This window comes from Sphaeramia orbicularis, unplaced genomic scaffold, assembly GCF_902148855.1.
Source record: "Sphaeramia orbicularis unplaced genomic scaffold, fSphaOr1.1, whole genome shotgun sequence".
Taxonomy (NCBI): Eukaryota; Metazoa; Chordata; class Actinopteri; order Kurtiformes; family Apogonidae; genus Sphaeramia; species Sphaeramia orbicularis.
In genome coordinates, this window is record NW_021941582.1 from 242,842 (window position 1) to 257,841 (window position 15,000).

At 41.2% G+C, this 15,000-nt stretch overlaps 1 protein-coding gene across 1 annotated transcript in view; it reads right to left on the reverse strand.

Annotated features, from left to right (window-relative positions):
• The window catches only part of fam184aa (family with sequence similarity 184 member Aa), an 84,640-nt gene that overhangs the window by 31,539 nt on the left and 38,101 nt on the right, over positions 1–15,000 (reverse strand). The window contains exons 8-12 of the mRNA XM_030130002.1: positions 12,234–12,369; positions 9,098–9,279; positions 7,818–8,003; positions 3,383–3,505; positions 2,297–2,458 (exon numbers count right to left, since the gene is read on the reverse strand). Coding sequence (XP_029985862.1) covers positions 2,297–2,458; positions 3,383–3,505; positions 7,818–8,003; positions 9,098–9,279; positions 12,234–12,369 — 789 coding nt within the window. The remainder of the gene's footprint in view (positions 1–2,296; positions 2,459–3,382; positions 3,506–7,817; positions 8,004–9,097; positions 9,280–12,233; positions 12,370–15,000) is intronic.

Genomic DNA, 15,000 nt, shown 5'->3' on the forward strand with positions numbered 1-15,000 from the left:
TTAATTCAAGATTTTTTCCCTTAATTAACTTTTTTTTTCTTAATTCAAGATTTTTTTTGTTTGTTTAATTCAAGATTTTTTTTCCCCTTTAATTAACTTTTCTGCAGCCCCCTCTCCTCCCTCTGCTCCCTCCCCTCCCTCTCCTCCCTCCCTCCCTCTGCTCCCTCTCCTCCCTCCCCTCCCTCTCCTCCTTCTCCTCCCTCTGCTCCTTCTCCTCCTTCTCCTCCCTCTCCTCCCTCCCCTCCCTCTCCTCCTTCTCCTCCTTCTCCTCCCTCTGCTCCCTCCCTCTCCTCCTTCTCCTCCCTCTGCTCCCTCCCTCTCCTCCTTCTCCTCCCTCTGCTCCCTCCCCTCCCTCTCCTCCTTCTCCTCCCTCCCCTCCCTCTGCTCCCTCTCCTCCCTCCCCTCCCTCTCCTCCTTCTCCTCCTTCTCCTCCCTCTCCTCCTTCTCCTCCCTCTGCTCCCTCCCTCTCCTCCTTCTCCTCCCTCTGCTCCCTCCCCTCCCTCTCCTCCTTCTCCTCCCTCTGCTCCCTCCCTCTCCTCCCTCTGCTTCCTCTGCTCCCTCTCCTCCCTCTCCTCCTTCTCCTCCCTCCCCTCCCTCTCCTCCTTCTCCTCCCTCTGCTCCCTCCCCTCCCTCTCCTCCTTCTCCTCCCTCTGCTCCCTCCCCTCCCTGTCCTCCTTCTCCTCCCTCCCCTCCCTCTGCTCCCTCCCCTCCCTCTCCTCCCTCTGCTTCCTCTGCTCCCTCTCCTCCCTCTCCTGCCTCTCCTCCCTCTCCTCCCTCCCCTCCCTCTCCTCCCTCTCTTCCCTCTCCTCCTTCTCCTGCCTCTGCTCCCTCTCCTCCCTCCCCTCCCTCTGCTCCCTCTCCTCCTTCTCCTCCCTCCCCTCCCTCTCCTCCCTCCCCTCCCTCTGCTCCCTCTCCTCCCTCCCCTCCCTCTGCTCCCTCCCCTCCCTCTCCTCCCTCTCTTCCCTCTCCTCCTTCTCCTGCCTCTCCTCCCTCTCCTCCCTCCCCTCCCTCTCCTCCCTCTCTTCCCTCTCCTCCTTCTCCTGCCTCTGCTCCCTCTCCTCCCTCCCCTCCTTCTCCTCCTTCTCCTCCCTCTGCTCCCTCCCTCTCCTCCTTCTCCTCCTTCTCCTGCCTCTGCTCCCTCCCCTCCCTCTCCTCCTTCTCCTCCTTCTCCTCCTTCTCCTCCCTCCCTCTCCTCCTTCTCCTCCTTCTCCTCCCTCCCCTCCCTCCCCTCTCTCTCCTCCCTCCCCTCCCTCTGCTCCCTCTCCTCCCTCCCCTCCCTCTCCTCCTTCTCCTCCCTCTGCTCCCTCCCCTCCCTCTCCTCCTTCTCCTCCCTCCCCTCCCTCTCCTCCCTCTCCTCCCTCTGCTCCCTCCCTCTCCTCCCTCTCCTCCCTCTGCTCCCTCTCCTCCCTCTCCTCCTTCTCCTCCCTCTGCTCCCTCCCCTCCCTCTCCTCCTTCTCCTCCCTCTGCTCCCTCCCCTCCCTCTCCTCCTTCTCCTCCCTCTGCTCCCTCCCCTCCCTCTCCTCCTTCTCCTCCCTCTGCTCCCTCTCCTCCTTCTCCTCCCTCCCCTCCCTCTCCTCCCTCTGCTCCCTCCCCTCCCTCTCCTCCCTCTGCTTCCTCTGCTCCCTCTCCTCCCTCTCCTGCCTCTCCTCCCTCTCCTCCCTCCCCTCCCTCTCCTCCCTCTCTTCCCTCTCCTCCTTCTCCTGCCTCTGCTCCCTCTCCTCCCTCCCCTCCCTCTGCTCCCTCTCCTCCTTCTCCTCCCTCTCCTCCCTCTCTTCCCTCTCCTCCTTCTCCTCCCTCCCCTCCCTCTCCTCCCTCTGCTCCCTCCCCTCCCTCTCCTCCCTCTGCTTCCTCTGCTCCCTCTCCTCCCTCTCCTGCCTCTCCTCCCTCTCCTCCCTCCCCTCCCTCTCCTCCCTCTCTTCCCTCTCCTCCTTCTCCTGCCTCTGCTCCCTCTCCTCCCTCCCCTCCCTCTGCTCCCTCTCCTCCCTCCCCTCCCTCTCCTCCCTCTCTTCCCTCTCTTCCTTCTCCTCCCTCTGCTCCCTCTCCTCCCTCCCCTCCCTCTCCTCCCTCTCTTCCCTCTCCTCCTTCTCCTGCCTCTGCTCCCTCTCCTCCCTCCCCTCCCTCTCCTCCCTCCCTTCCCTCTCCTCCCTCTCTTCCCTCTCCTCCTTCTCCTCCCTCCCCTCCTTCTCCTCCCTCCCCTCCCTCTCCTCCCTCCCTTCCCTCTCCTCCCTCCCCTCCCTCTGCTCCCTCTCCTCCTTCTCCTCCCTCCCCTCCCTCCCCTCCCTCTGCTCCTCCTCACCTGCAGGTCTGTCAGCAGGTTGCTGGTCTCTCGGACTCGGGCTCTGGTTGCGTCCAGTTCCACCCTCAGCTTCTCCTGCGTCTCCCTCAGACAGCTGATCTGGGTCTGGGCCGAGCTCAGGTTCTGCTCCCCCTCCCTCACCAGCTCCTGGAGGTGGGACACCTGCACACAAAACCACGCCCAGTTAATTTAACATATGATAAGCAAAAAATGAACAAAATAAGCAAAAAATGAACAAAACTAAGCAAAAAAGGAACAAAAATAAGTAAAAAATGAACAAAAAGAATAAGCAAAAAGAATAAAATATGCCATAAACTGAATAAAAATGAAGGAAAAATAATTAAATTGGCCACAAATTGAAGAAATCCAGCCAAACTAATCAATAAAAAATGTACAAACTTAATAAAAATGGAACAAGATCAAAATAAGCAGCAAACAGAACCAAACTGAAGACAAAAAGAATTAAATTGGCCAGAAAATGTAAAAACAATATAAGCAACGACGGCTCCGTTCAAACTGTAGGTAAATGTGGTCAAAATCCGATTTTTGTGTCCGTTTGCGAACTGTATCCGATCTGATAAAGACAGTTGGAACAGCGGTTTAGTACAGTTACTTATTTCCAACTTTTAATTTGTGCGTACAATCGAAAGAATGAAAAACAATTTATTTATTTGTATGTGAATAATGAAATAACATTTATCATTTTTTTCATTTTCCGATTGTGGATTCTGAATTGAATATGAAAAGAACCAATGACACACGCATTGTTAAACTTACATACATCCATTTTTTTTTGTTCCTTTTTTTGCGTACTTTGTTTATTTTTTGACATTTTGTTTTTATTTTATAATTTTTTTCTTAAATTTGTTCAGTTTGTGTCATATTTTGTTCATGTTACTTAATAGTTTGTTGGTTTATTAATCATTTTTGTTCATTTTATTCATTGCATTTTCTATTTTCGTTCATTTTGTTGCTTATTTTCCTCTTTTTTTGGACCATGTATGTAACTGCCGTATGGAGTTAAACAGCAGTGGAAAATCATCTACGAATCTGAATATTTCAAATATAAAGTGGGCGTGTCCGTACCTCCTGATTGGCCATGTTGAGTTTGGCTGACAGCTCCTCCTTCAGGTTGTCCAGCTGCTGTTGGAGGCGGTCCCTCTGCTCCTCCAATGACAGACGCTTGATCTCAAACTCCTGACTCAGTTTCTGAAAAACAAACAAAACAAACAAACAAACACAAGAAACAGCAGCGAAAACTGTTAAAACACGTTTTTATGACATTTGGAATTTAAGTTTTGTCTGTTTTTTTTCTTTTTCCTCATTTCTGTCTCTTGTCTTTTTTTCTTTTTCCTCATTTCTGTCTCTTGTCTTTTTTATCTTTTTCCTCATTTCTGTCTCTTGTCTTTTTTTCTTTTCCTCATTTCTGTCCTCTTGTGGTTTTTTCTTTTTCCTCATTTCTGTCTCTGTCTTGTTTTTTCTTTTTCCTCATTTCTGTCTCTTGTCTTTTTTTTCTTTTTCCTCATTTCTGTCTCTTGTCTTTTTTTTCTTTTTCCTCTTTTCTGTCTCTTGTCTTTTTTTTCTTTTTTCCCTCATTTCTGTCCTCTTGTCTTTTTTTTTCTTTTTTCCTCATTTCTGTCTCTTGTGTTTTTTTTTCTTTTTCCTCATTTCTGTCTCTTGTCCTTTTTTTTCTTTTCCTCATTTCTGTCTCTTGTCTTTTTTTTCTTTTTCCTCATTTCTGTCTCTTGTCTTTTTTTTCTTCTTCCCTCATTTCGTCTCTTGTGTTTTTTTCTTTTTCCTCATTTCTTGTCTCTTGTTTTTTTTTTTCTCATTCTGTCTCTTGTGTTTTTCTTTTTCCTCATTTCTGTCTCTTGTCTTTTTTTTCTTTTTCCTCATTTCTGTCTCTTGTCTTTTTTTTCTTTTTCCTCATTTCTGTCTCTTGTCTTTTTTTTCTTTTTCCTCATTTCTGTCTCTTGTGTTTTTTTCTTTTTCCTCATTTCTGTCTCTTGTCTTTTTTTTCTTTTTCCTCATTTCTGTCTCTTGTGTTTTTTTCTTTTTCCTCATTTCTGTCTCTTGTCTTTTTTTTCTTTTTCCTCATTTCTGTCTCTTGTCTTTTTTTTTCTTTTTCCTCATTTCTGTCTCTTGTCTTTTTTTTTCTTTTTCCTCATTTCTGTCTCTTGTGTTTTTTTCTTTTTCCTCATTTCTGTCTCTTGTCTTTTTTTTCTTTTTCCTCATTTCTGTCTCTTGTCTTTTTTTTCTTTTTCCTCATTTCTGTCTCTTGTCTTTTTTTTTCTTTTTCCTCATTTCTGTCTCTTGTCTTTTTTTTTCTTTTTCCTCATTTCTGTCTCTTGTGTTTTTTTCTTTTTCCTCATTTCTGTCTCTTGTCTTTTTTTTCTTTTTCCTCATTTCTGTCTCTTGTCTTTTTTTTTCTTTTTCCTCATTTCTGTCTCTTGTCTTTTCTGACTTTCCTTCTGCTGTTGAACACATTAAAGGACGCCTCATTTCTGAACTGACCAAGCACCAGCTGTTGGAAAAATTACTTATTTCATATAATGAGTTTGTAAACGTGTTAATGTCTCGCTGACACCGACAAAAAAAAACAAAAACCCTGTAAATAAATTGAATTTGCTGTTTTTAAAGTGGTCCGTCAGACGTGTGTGCAGCCTCTTTAATTCCCCTCCAAATAAAAACACGACATGACGAGCTGAAGATCAGCTCCTTCTGTTTCATCATCCACACCCCCGTCTTTTATTTATCTTTTTTCTTTTATTTCGTCTTTTTTCTTTAATTTTTAAATTTTTTAAATTTTATTTTGTTCTTTAATCTTTATTCTTTTTTTAAAAAAAATTTAATTTAATTTTTACATTTTTAAATAGTATTTTATCATTATTTTTTTTATTCTTTTTTATTTTCTAGATTTTATTTTATTTCTTTTTTCTTTTCTTTTTCTTTCTTTATTTTGTTAATTAAATTTAGTTTAATTATTATTATTTTTCACTTTTCCTTCTCCATTCAGTCCATCTTTCAGTGAATATCTCCAAAGCCCCGCCCACATCCACATTTGGGCTCTTGGCGCTGTCACTCTGCTCGGAGGCGGGACTTAATGTCAATGAAAATCAACCGATTAGCTTCAAACGGCGGAGAGAGGCTCTTTTATGAAAAGACGAGGAAAACTGGAAGAGACGACGTCCGGCTGGAAAACCCACTGAAATGTAGAAAATAAAAGGGTTGAAATGAAAAAAGGCGGAGCTGTGAAAGGAACAAACAAACCCTTTGATGACGTTATTTTAACAGAATTATCCCCATGAGCGTCAACAACGACAGGATGTGTGTGTGAAATATGAAAGGATGACCTTAAATGATTTAAATGATTATTTTATTGATCACTTTTGGCTGATTTTTTTCATGTTGTTGCTTTTTTTTAATTTTAAAATTTCCAATGGAACTGCTGTATGGAGTTAAACAGGTGTCAAAAAGTAGCTGATTTAGAAAAAAAAAGAGAGAACCCCAAACTAAAACTACTGGAATTAAATTCAAATACTTAATTTATTTTCTTTTTTTTTTAATTCTGTTTTTACTTCAATGTAAAAAAGTTTTGTATATTTTTCATGTTATTTATTATTTTATAAATACTGTATTTTTTTGTTCATTTTGTTTTTTGCTTACTTTGTTTATTTTTCTAAATTTTGTTTATTTTATTTTATATTTTTTTCTTCAGTTTGTGTGTTATTTTGTTCATGTTTCTTATTGTATGTGTTTATTTTTCATTTTTGTTTATTTTATTGATCACTTTGGCTATTTTGATTCATTTTGTTGCTTATTTTGTCTATTTTTCCCACTTTTTTCTTTTTTTTTTCCATTGATTTTGTTCAGTTTGTGTCTTCTTTTGTTCATGTTACTTATTATTTTGTTCATTTGTTATTCATTTTTGTTCATTTTATTGATCACTTTGGCTGTTCTTGTTCTTTTTTTTATTATTTTATTCTTTTTCATCAATTTTGCGCAATTTATAGGTTTTTTTGGTCATGTTACTTATTACTTTGTGGGTTTATTTTTCATTTTTATTCATTTTATTGATCACTTTGGTTGTTTTGGTTCATTTTGTTGCTTATTTTGTCTTTTTCCCACTTTTTTTTTTTTTTTTTCCATTGATTTTGTTCAGTTTGTGTCTTATTTTGTTCATTTCACTTATTATTTTGTTGGTTTATTATTCATTTTTGTTCATTTTATTGATCACTTTGGCTGTTTTGGTTCATTTTGTTGCTTATTTTACTCTTTTTTTCTTCAGTTTCATTCAGATTGTATCCCCATGAGCATCAACAAAGACAGGATGTGTGTGTGAAATATGAACAGATGACCATAAATGATCACTAGTGTTCAGATGTTTAAATAAAATACCAGATTACTGGAGTGTACAGACAGAAGTTTGTGAACTCAGGTGTCGCCACGTGAGCATGAATAAGTGAGAGTAATGACCTGAAAGAGAAAACATAGGAGAAAAAAAAACAACAAAAAACAGGAAATGAGAGTGAGGTCAAAGTGAAGGAGGAGAAAAACACAAAAAAAGACACAAAGAGGAAAAAGAAAAGGATGGAAAAGTCACAAGATGAAATGAAACAAGAATAAATGTGAAACATCTAACAACAGAACGTAAAAAAAAAAAGAATGAAATGATGTAAAAGAAAAGAGAAAGGTCATTTAAAAAATATGTAAATGTTGCAAAAAATGATGATGACTTAATACTTCTATTTTTGTTGTTGTTTTTTTATGCAACAAAATGATAACAGAACCCAGACCCACAGACAAAACTTACTAAAAAATACAGGAAAAACAAAAAGAATAAAATAAGCAACAAAATTAACAAAAATGAATAATAACCTAACAAACAAAAGGAAAATAAGACACAAACGGAAGAAAATGGAAGAAAAAATTATAAAATAAAAAACTAAATGTAAAAAAGAAAACCTAAATAAACAACTGCATTAAGAAAAACAAATAAAATATTCACAAAATAATAAATAATATGAAGAAAATATACAAAAAAACTAACGTAAAAAAAAAAAATCCATCCACTCCTCCCTCCTCACATTCATCAGCAGTGTCTTCTCCTTCTCCTTCTCCTGCTGCGCCTCCTCCCTCCCTCCTCTCTCTCTCTCCCCCCTCCTCACATTCATCAGTAGTGTCTTCTCCCCCTCCTCCTCCTCCTCCTCCTCCTCCTCCTCCTCCTCCCTCCTCCCTCCCTCCCTCCTCACATTCATCAGTAGTGTCTTCTCCCCCTCCTCCTCCTCCTCCTCCTCCTCCTCCTCCCTCCTCCCTCCCTCCCTCCTCACATTCATCAGCAGTGTCTTCTCCTCCTCCTCCTCCTCCTCCTCCTCCCTCCCTCCCTCCTCACATTCATCAGCAGTGTCTTCTCCTCCTCCTCCTCTCTCCCTCCCTCCTCTCTCCCTCCCTCCTCCCTCCTCACATTCATCAGCAGTGTCTTCTCCTCCTCCTCCTCCTCTCTCCCTCCCTCCCTCCTCACATTCATCAGCAGTGTCTTCTCCTCCTCCTTCTCCTGCTGCGCCTCCTCTCTCAGTCTTCGGTGTTTCTCCTCCAGCTCCTCCAGGGCTTGGACCTGCTCCTGTCTGAACCTCTGCTTCTCCTCCTCATAGTGTCCTCTGATCCTGGACAGCTCCTTCTCATAACCCTGGTGTTCTTCACGAAGACTCTGACACAAAAACAAACACACGTGAAGGTTCTGAAAAGACTCCACTACTGGAGTTCTTCTACTTTCACTTATCCATGCAAGTGACTATATTTGGTCATTTCCACACACATTCTAAAACAGTGACAGTAACAGTTCCAGTGACAAATGTGAGTCCCCACTCTGAGGTCCAATGTGGTCTAGAGGGTCTGTCAGGTCCAATGTGGTCTAGAGGGTCTGTAAGGTCCAATGTGGTCTAGAGGGTCTGTAAGGTTCAATGTGGTCTAGAGGGTCTGTAAGATCCAATGTGGTCTAGAGAGTCTGTAAGGTCCAATGTGGTCTCCAGGGTCTGTCAGGTCCAATGTGGTCTAGAAGGTATGTATGGTCCAGTGTGGTCTCCAGGGTCTGTAAGGTCAAATGTGGTCTAGAGGGTCTGTAAGGTCCAATGTGGTCTACAGGGTCTGTAAGGTCCAATGTGGTCTAGACCGTCTGTAAGGTCCAATGTAGTCTAGAGGGTCTGTAAGGTCCAATGTGGTCTAGAGGGTCTGTCAGGTCCAATGTGGTCTAGAGGGTCTGTCAGGTCTAATGTGGTCTCCAGGGTCTGTCAGGTCCAATGTGGTCTCCAGGGTCTGTGAGGTCCAATGTGGTCTCCAGGGTCTGTAAGGTCCAATGTGGTCTCCAGGGTCTGTGAGGTCCAATGTGGTCTAGAGGGTCTGTCAGGTCCAATGTGGTCTCCAGGGTCTGTCAGGTCCAATGTGGTCTCCAGGGTCAGTGAGGTCCAATGTGGTCTCCAGGGTCTGTAAGGTCCAATGTGGTCTCCAGGGTCTGTGAGGTCCAATGTGGTCTCCAGGGTCTGTCAGGTCCAATGTGTTCTAGAGGGTCTGTGAGGTCCAATGTGGTCTAGAGGGTCTGTCAGGTCCAGTGTGGTCTCCAGGGTCTGTCAGGTCCAATGTGGTCTCCAGGGTCTGTCAGGTCCAATGTGGTCTAGAGGGTCTTGTGAGGTCCAATGTGGTCTAATGGTACTAATGTCAGGAACAGTACTACAGTCAAAACCGTTGGTACCCTTTGACATCAGTAGGGTCTTGTTGGTACCAGTCTGGTCAGACCAGGTCCAGTACCTGTTCCAGTTTGAGGACCTGCTGCTTGTGCTGTTCGTTGGCGGTCTGGCTCTGGTTCAGCAGGACCTCCCTCTCCTCCTCCAGTCGGCCGATCTTCTCCTTCAGCCGGTTCTGCTCCTGGTCCAGGTTCCGGATGGTGGCCTCATGTGCCATCTGGGTGGCCTGCAAGGACCCGATCTGACCTGGGAACAGGGGAGGGGACTAAGACTGAGACCAGGACTGGGTCTAAGCCTTAAACTCTCAGTCTAACCCTTAAACCCTCAGTCTAACCCTTAAACCCTCAGTTAAACCCTTAGTCTAACCCTTAAACCCTCAGTCTAACCCTTAAACCCTCAGTCTAACCCTTAAACCCTCAGTTTAACCCTTAAACCCTCAGTCTAACCCTTAGACCCTCAGTTAAACCCTTAGTCTAACCCTTAAACCCTCAGTCTAACCCTTTCAACCCTCAGTCTAACCCTTAAACCCTCAGTCTAACCCTTACACCCTCAGTTAAACCCTCAGTCTAACCCTTAAACCCTCAGTTAAACCTTAAACCCTCAGTCTAACCCTTAAACCCTCAGTCTAACCCTTAAACCCTCAGTTAAACCCTTAGTCTAACCCTTAAACCCTCAGTCTAACCCTTAAACCCTCAGTCTAACCCTTAAACCCTCAGTTAAACCCTCAGTTTAACCCTTAAACCCTCAGTCTAACCCTTAAACCCTCAGTCTAACCCTTAAACCCTCAGTTAAACCCTCAGTCTAACCCTTAAACCCTCAGTCTAACCCTTAAACCCTCAGTCTAACCCTTAAACCCTCAGTTAAACCCTCAGTCTAACCCTTAAACCCTCAGTTAAACCCTCAGTCTAACCCTTAAACCCTCAGTCTAACCCTTAAACCCTCAGTCTAACCCTTAAACCCTCAGTTAAACCCTCAGTCTAACCCTTAAACCCTCAGTTAAACCCTCAGTCTAACCCTTAAACCCTCAGTTTAACCCTTAAACCCTCAGTCTAACCCTTAAACCCTCAGTTAAACCCTTAGTCTAACCCTTAAACCCTTAGTCTAACCCTTAAACCCTCAGTCTATGTCATGCATCGTCGTTTGTGTTAATTTAGTTCTGGGTTTTTGTTCCTTCCAGTTTTATTTTGGTGATGGTAGTCTCCTTCCTGTTTAGTCTGCACTCTGTCAGTCTTGTCTTGTCTGCCCTTCCCCTTCATTGTCTGCACCTGGTGTCTCCCTCGTTATTGTCCACACCTGTTTTTGATCCCTGCCTCCCTTATATATTCTCCCTGCTCCCTTTGTCTCTTGTCAGTGCGTCGTTTCTGTGATCGTGTGAAGACCAACCTCTGTTAAGTATCTTGAACCTTGAATCTTGACCCTTTTGTTATCTTCCTCAGGCTTTAGTTAATACAGAGTACGTTGTACTTCTCTTTTAGTTCATTTGGTTTTTTTAGAGCACGTTGTGCTTCTCCTTTTGTTAACCTTTTTGTGATTTTGAGATTTTTTTGTAAAATAAATCTTTTTTTGACCACTGATCCCTTCGTCTCGATGCATTTGGGTCCACACCTTGTGAAGTGTCGTAACAGTCTAACCCTTAAACCCTCAGTTAAACCCTTAGTCTAACCCTTAAACCCTCAGTCTAACCCTTAAACCCTCAGTTAAACCCTCAGTCTAACCCTTAAACCCTCAGTTAAACCCTTAATCTAACCCTTAAACCCCCAGTCTAACCCTTAAACCCTCAGTTAAACCCTCAGTCTAACCCTTAAACCCTCAGTCTAACCCTTAAACCCTCAGTTAAACCCTCAGTCTAACCCTTAAACCCTCAGTCTAACCCTTAAACCCTCAGTCTAACCCTTAAACCCTCAGTCTAACCCTTAAACCCTCAGTTAAACCCTCAGTCTAACCCTTAAACCCTCAGTTTAACCCTTAAACCCTCAGTCTAACCCTTAAACCCTCAGTTAAACCCTTAGTCTAACCCTTAAACCCTCAGTCTAACCCTTAAACCCTCAGTTAAACCCTTAGTCTAACCCTTAAACCCTCAGTCTAACCCTTGAACCCTCAGTCTAACCCTTGAACCCTCAGTCTAACCCTTGAACCCTCAGTCTAACCCTTAAACCCTCAGTTAAACCCTTAGTCTAACCCTTAAACCCTCAGTCTAACCCTTAAACCCTCAGTTAAACCCTCAGTCTAACCCTTAAACCCTCAGTCTAACCCTTAAACCTTCAGTTAAACCCTCAGTCTAACCCTTAAACCCTCAGTCTAACCCTTAAACCCTCAGTCTAACCCTTAAACCCTCAGTCAAACCCTTAAACCCTCAGTTAAACCCTCAGTCTAACCCTTAAACCCTCAGTTAAACCCTTAGTCTAACCCTTAAACCCTCAGTTAAACCCTTAGTCTAACCCTTAAACCCTCAGTCTAACCCTTAAACCCTCAGTTAAACCCTCAGTCTAACCCTTAAACCCTCAGTCTAACCCTTAAACCCTCAGTTAAACCCTTAGTCTAACCCTTAAACCCTCAGTCTAACCCTTAAACCCTCAGTCTAACCCTTAAACCCTCAGTCTAACCTTTAAACCCTCAGTCTAACCTTTAAACCCTCAGTCAAACCCTTAAACCCTCAGTTAAACCCTCAGTCTAACCCTTAAACCCTCAGTCTAACCCTTAAACCCTCAGTTAAACCCTCAGTCTAACCCTTAAACCCTCAGTCTAACCCTTAAACCCTCAGTTAAACCCTCAGTCTAACCCTTAAACCCTTAGTTAAACCCTCAGTCTAACCCTTAAACCCTTAGTTAAACCCTCAGTCTAACCCTTAAACCCTCAGTTAAACCCTCAGTCTAACCCTTAAACCCTCAGTCTAACCCTTAAACCCTCAGTTAAACCCTCAGTCTGACCCTTAAACCCTCAGTCTAACCCTTAAACCCTCAGTCTAACCCTTAAACCCTCAGTTAAACCCTCAGTCTAACCCTTAAACCCTCAGTTTAACCCTTAAACCCTCAGTTAAACCCTCAGTCTAACCCTTAAACCCTTAGTTAAACCCTCAGTCTAACCCTTAAACCCTCAGTCTAACCCTTAAACCCTCAGTTAAACCCTCAGTCTAACCCTTAAACCCTCAGTTAAACCCTCAGTCTAACCCTTAAACCCTCAGTCTAACCCTTAAACCCTACCTGCTTTGTGCAGGATCTCCGTTGCCTGTTGCTGCACTCGTTCTCTACTTCCTTCCAGTTCGTATTCGGTGTCTTTCAGTTGCATCACCCAGATCTCTCCGTCCTGAATGGCCTCTTCCAGCTGTTTGTGTAGATTCTGTCGCACGCACACACACACACACACACACACACGCACACACACACACACACACACACACACACACACACACACAGGTCAGTCCCCTCCTCGTCCTCGTCCTTCACAGATCTGCCTGAAGGCCCATCAGTTCACACCACATTTATTCCACTTTCACTTTCCTTTAAAGCTCTTCTTCAGCCTCAGGCTTTCACTTCCGTCTTTGTTTTCACAAACTGTTTTTCATCCACAATTAAACCTCTTCCTTCCCTCAATCGGTTTTCGCAGAAGCAGAAAATACTCCTCGTACTCGCCCGTATTTTCAGATTGTTAGACAGGATTTTCATTTTGGGCTTTGACCTAAAAAAGCTCGATTTTTACAAATAATGTCAAAAGTTTTAAAAGAGACAAAAGATGAAACCGAGCGTCAAAGTTGAAGATGAAGATGACGTAGAAAGAATGTAAAAACACAAAAAAGGAAAGAAAAAAGAAACGCAACAAGATGACAAAAGATGACATAGAAAGAATAGAACACAAAAAAGGAAAAGAAAAAAGAAATGCAACAAGGTGACAAGAGAAAAGTTACAAAAAGACAAAAAGGTGTGAAAGATGCCACCAGATGAAAATGAAAAGAAGATGCAAAATTTTATGTTTTAAAGATAAAATATTTGGTTTGTGTGAGATGCAACATTTTATGTTTAAAAGATAAAATTTGTAATGTCTAAAATATACAATATTTTATGTCTGATACAATAATTTATATCTCTAAGACAATATTTTGTGTGTAAAAGATACAATATTTTATTTGTAAAATATGCAATATTTTGTTTATAAAATATATATTATTTTATGTTTAAAAGATACAATTTTTTTATGTCTAAAGTATACAATATTTTGTCTAAAATATACGATATTTCATGTCTAATACAATATTTTATATCTTAGATATAACACTTTATGTTTAAGAAAAAAAAAAGATGTTTAAAAGATACAATATTTTATATCTGAATGATACAATATTTTCTGTCTTACAGAAACATATTTTCTCTTTTCCAGATATAATATTTCCACTTTTCCAGATATAATATTTCCTCTTTTCCAGATATAACATTTCCTCTTTTCCAGATATAATATTTCCTCTTTTCCAGATATAACATTTCCTCTTTTCCAGTTATAATATTTCCTCTTTTCCAGATATAACATTTCCTCTTTTCCAGTTATAATATTTCCTCTTTTCCAGATATAACATTTCCTCTTTTCCAGTTATAATATTTCCTCTTTTCCAGATATAACATTTCCTCTTTTCCAGATATAACATTTCCTCTTTTCCAGATATAATATTTCCTCTTTTCCAGATATAATGTTTCCTCTTTTCCAGATATAACGTTTCCTCTTTTCCAGATATAACATTTCCTCTTTTCCAGATAGAATATTTCCTCTTTTCCAGATATAACATTTCCTCTTTTCCAGATATAACATTTCCTCTTTTCCAGATATAATATTTCCTCTTTTCCAGATATAACATTTCCTCTTTTCCAGATAGAATATTTCCTCTTTTCCAGATAGAATATTTCCTCTTTTCCAGATATAACATTTCCTCTTTTCCAGATAGAATATTTCCTCTTTTCCAGATAGAATATTTCCTCTTTTCCAGATAGAATATTTCCTCTTTTCCAGATATAACGTTTCCTCTTTTCCAGATATAACGTTTCCTCTTTTCCAGATATAACGTTTCCTCTTTTCCAGATATAATATTTCCTCTTTTCCAGATATAACATTTCCTCTTTTCCAGATATAACATTTCCTCTTTTCCAGATATAATATTTCCTCTTTTCCAGATAGAATATTTCCTCTTTTCCAGATATAATGTTTCCTCTTTTCCAGATATAACATTTTCTCTTTTCCAGATATAACATTTCCTCTTTTCCAGATATAATATTTCCTCTTTTCCAGATATAACGTTTCCTCTTTTCCAGATATAACGTTTCCTCTTTTCCAGATATAACGTTTCCTCTTTTCCAGATATAATATTTCCTCTTTTTCCAGATAGAATATTTCCTCTTTTCCAGATATAATATTTCCTCTTTTCCAGATATAACATTTCCTCTTTTCCAGATATAATATTTCCTCTTTTCCAGATATAACATTTCCTCTTTTCCAGATATAACGTTTCCTCTTTTCCAGATATAACGTTTCCTCTTTTCCAGATATAACATTTCCTCTTTTCCAGATATAATATTTCCTCTTTTCCAGATATAACATTTCCTCTTTTCCAGATATAATATTTCCTCTTTTCCAGATAGAATATTTCCTCTTTTCCAGATAGAATATTTCCTCTTTTCCAGATATAATATTTCCTCTTTTCCAGATATAACATTTCCTCTTTTCCAGATATAATATTTCCTCTTTTCCAGATATAACATTTCCTCTTTTCCAGATATAACATTTCCTCTTTTCCAGATATAATATTTCCTCTTTTCCAGATAGAATATTTCCTCTTTTCCAGATATAATGTTTCCTCTTTTCCAGATATAACATTTTCTCTTTTCCAGATATAACATTTCCTCTTTTCCAGATATAATATTTCCTCTTTTCCAGATATAACATTTCCTCTTTTCCAGATATAACGTTTCCTCTTTTCCAGATATAACG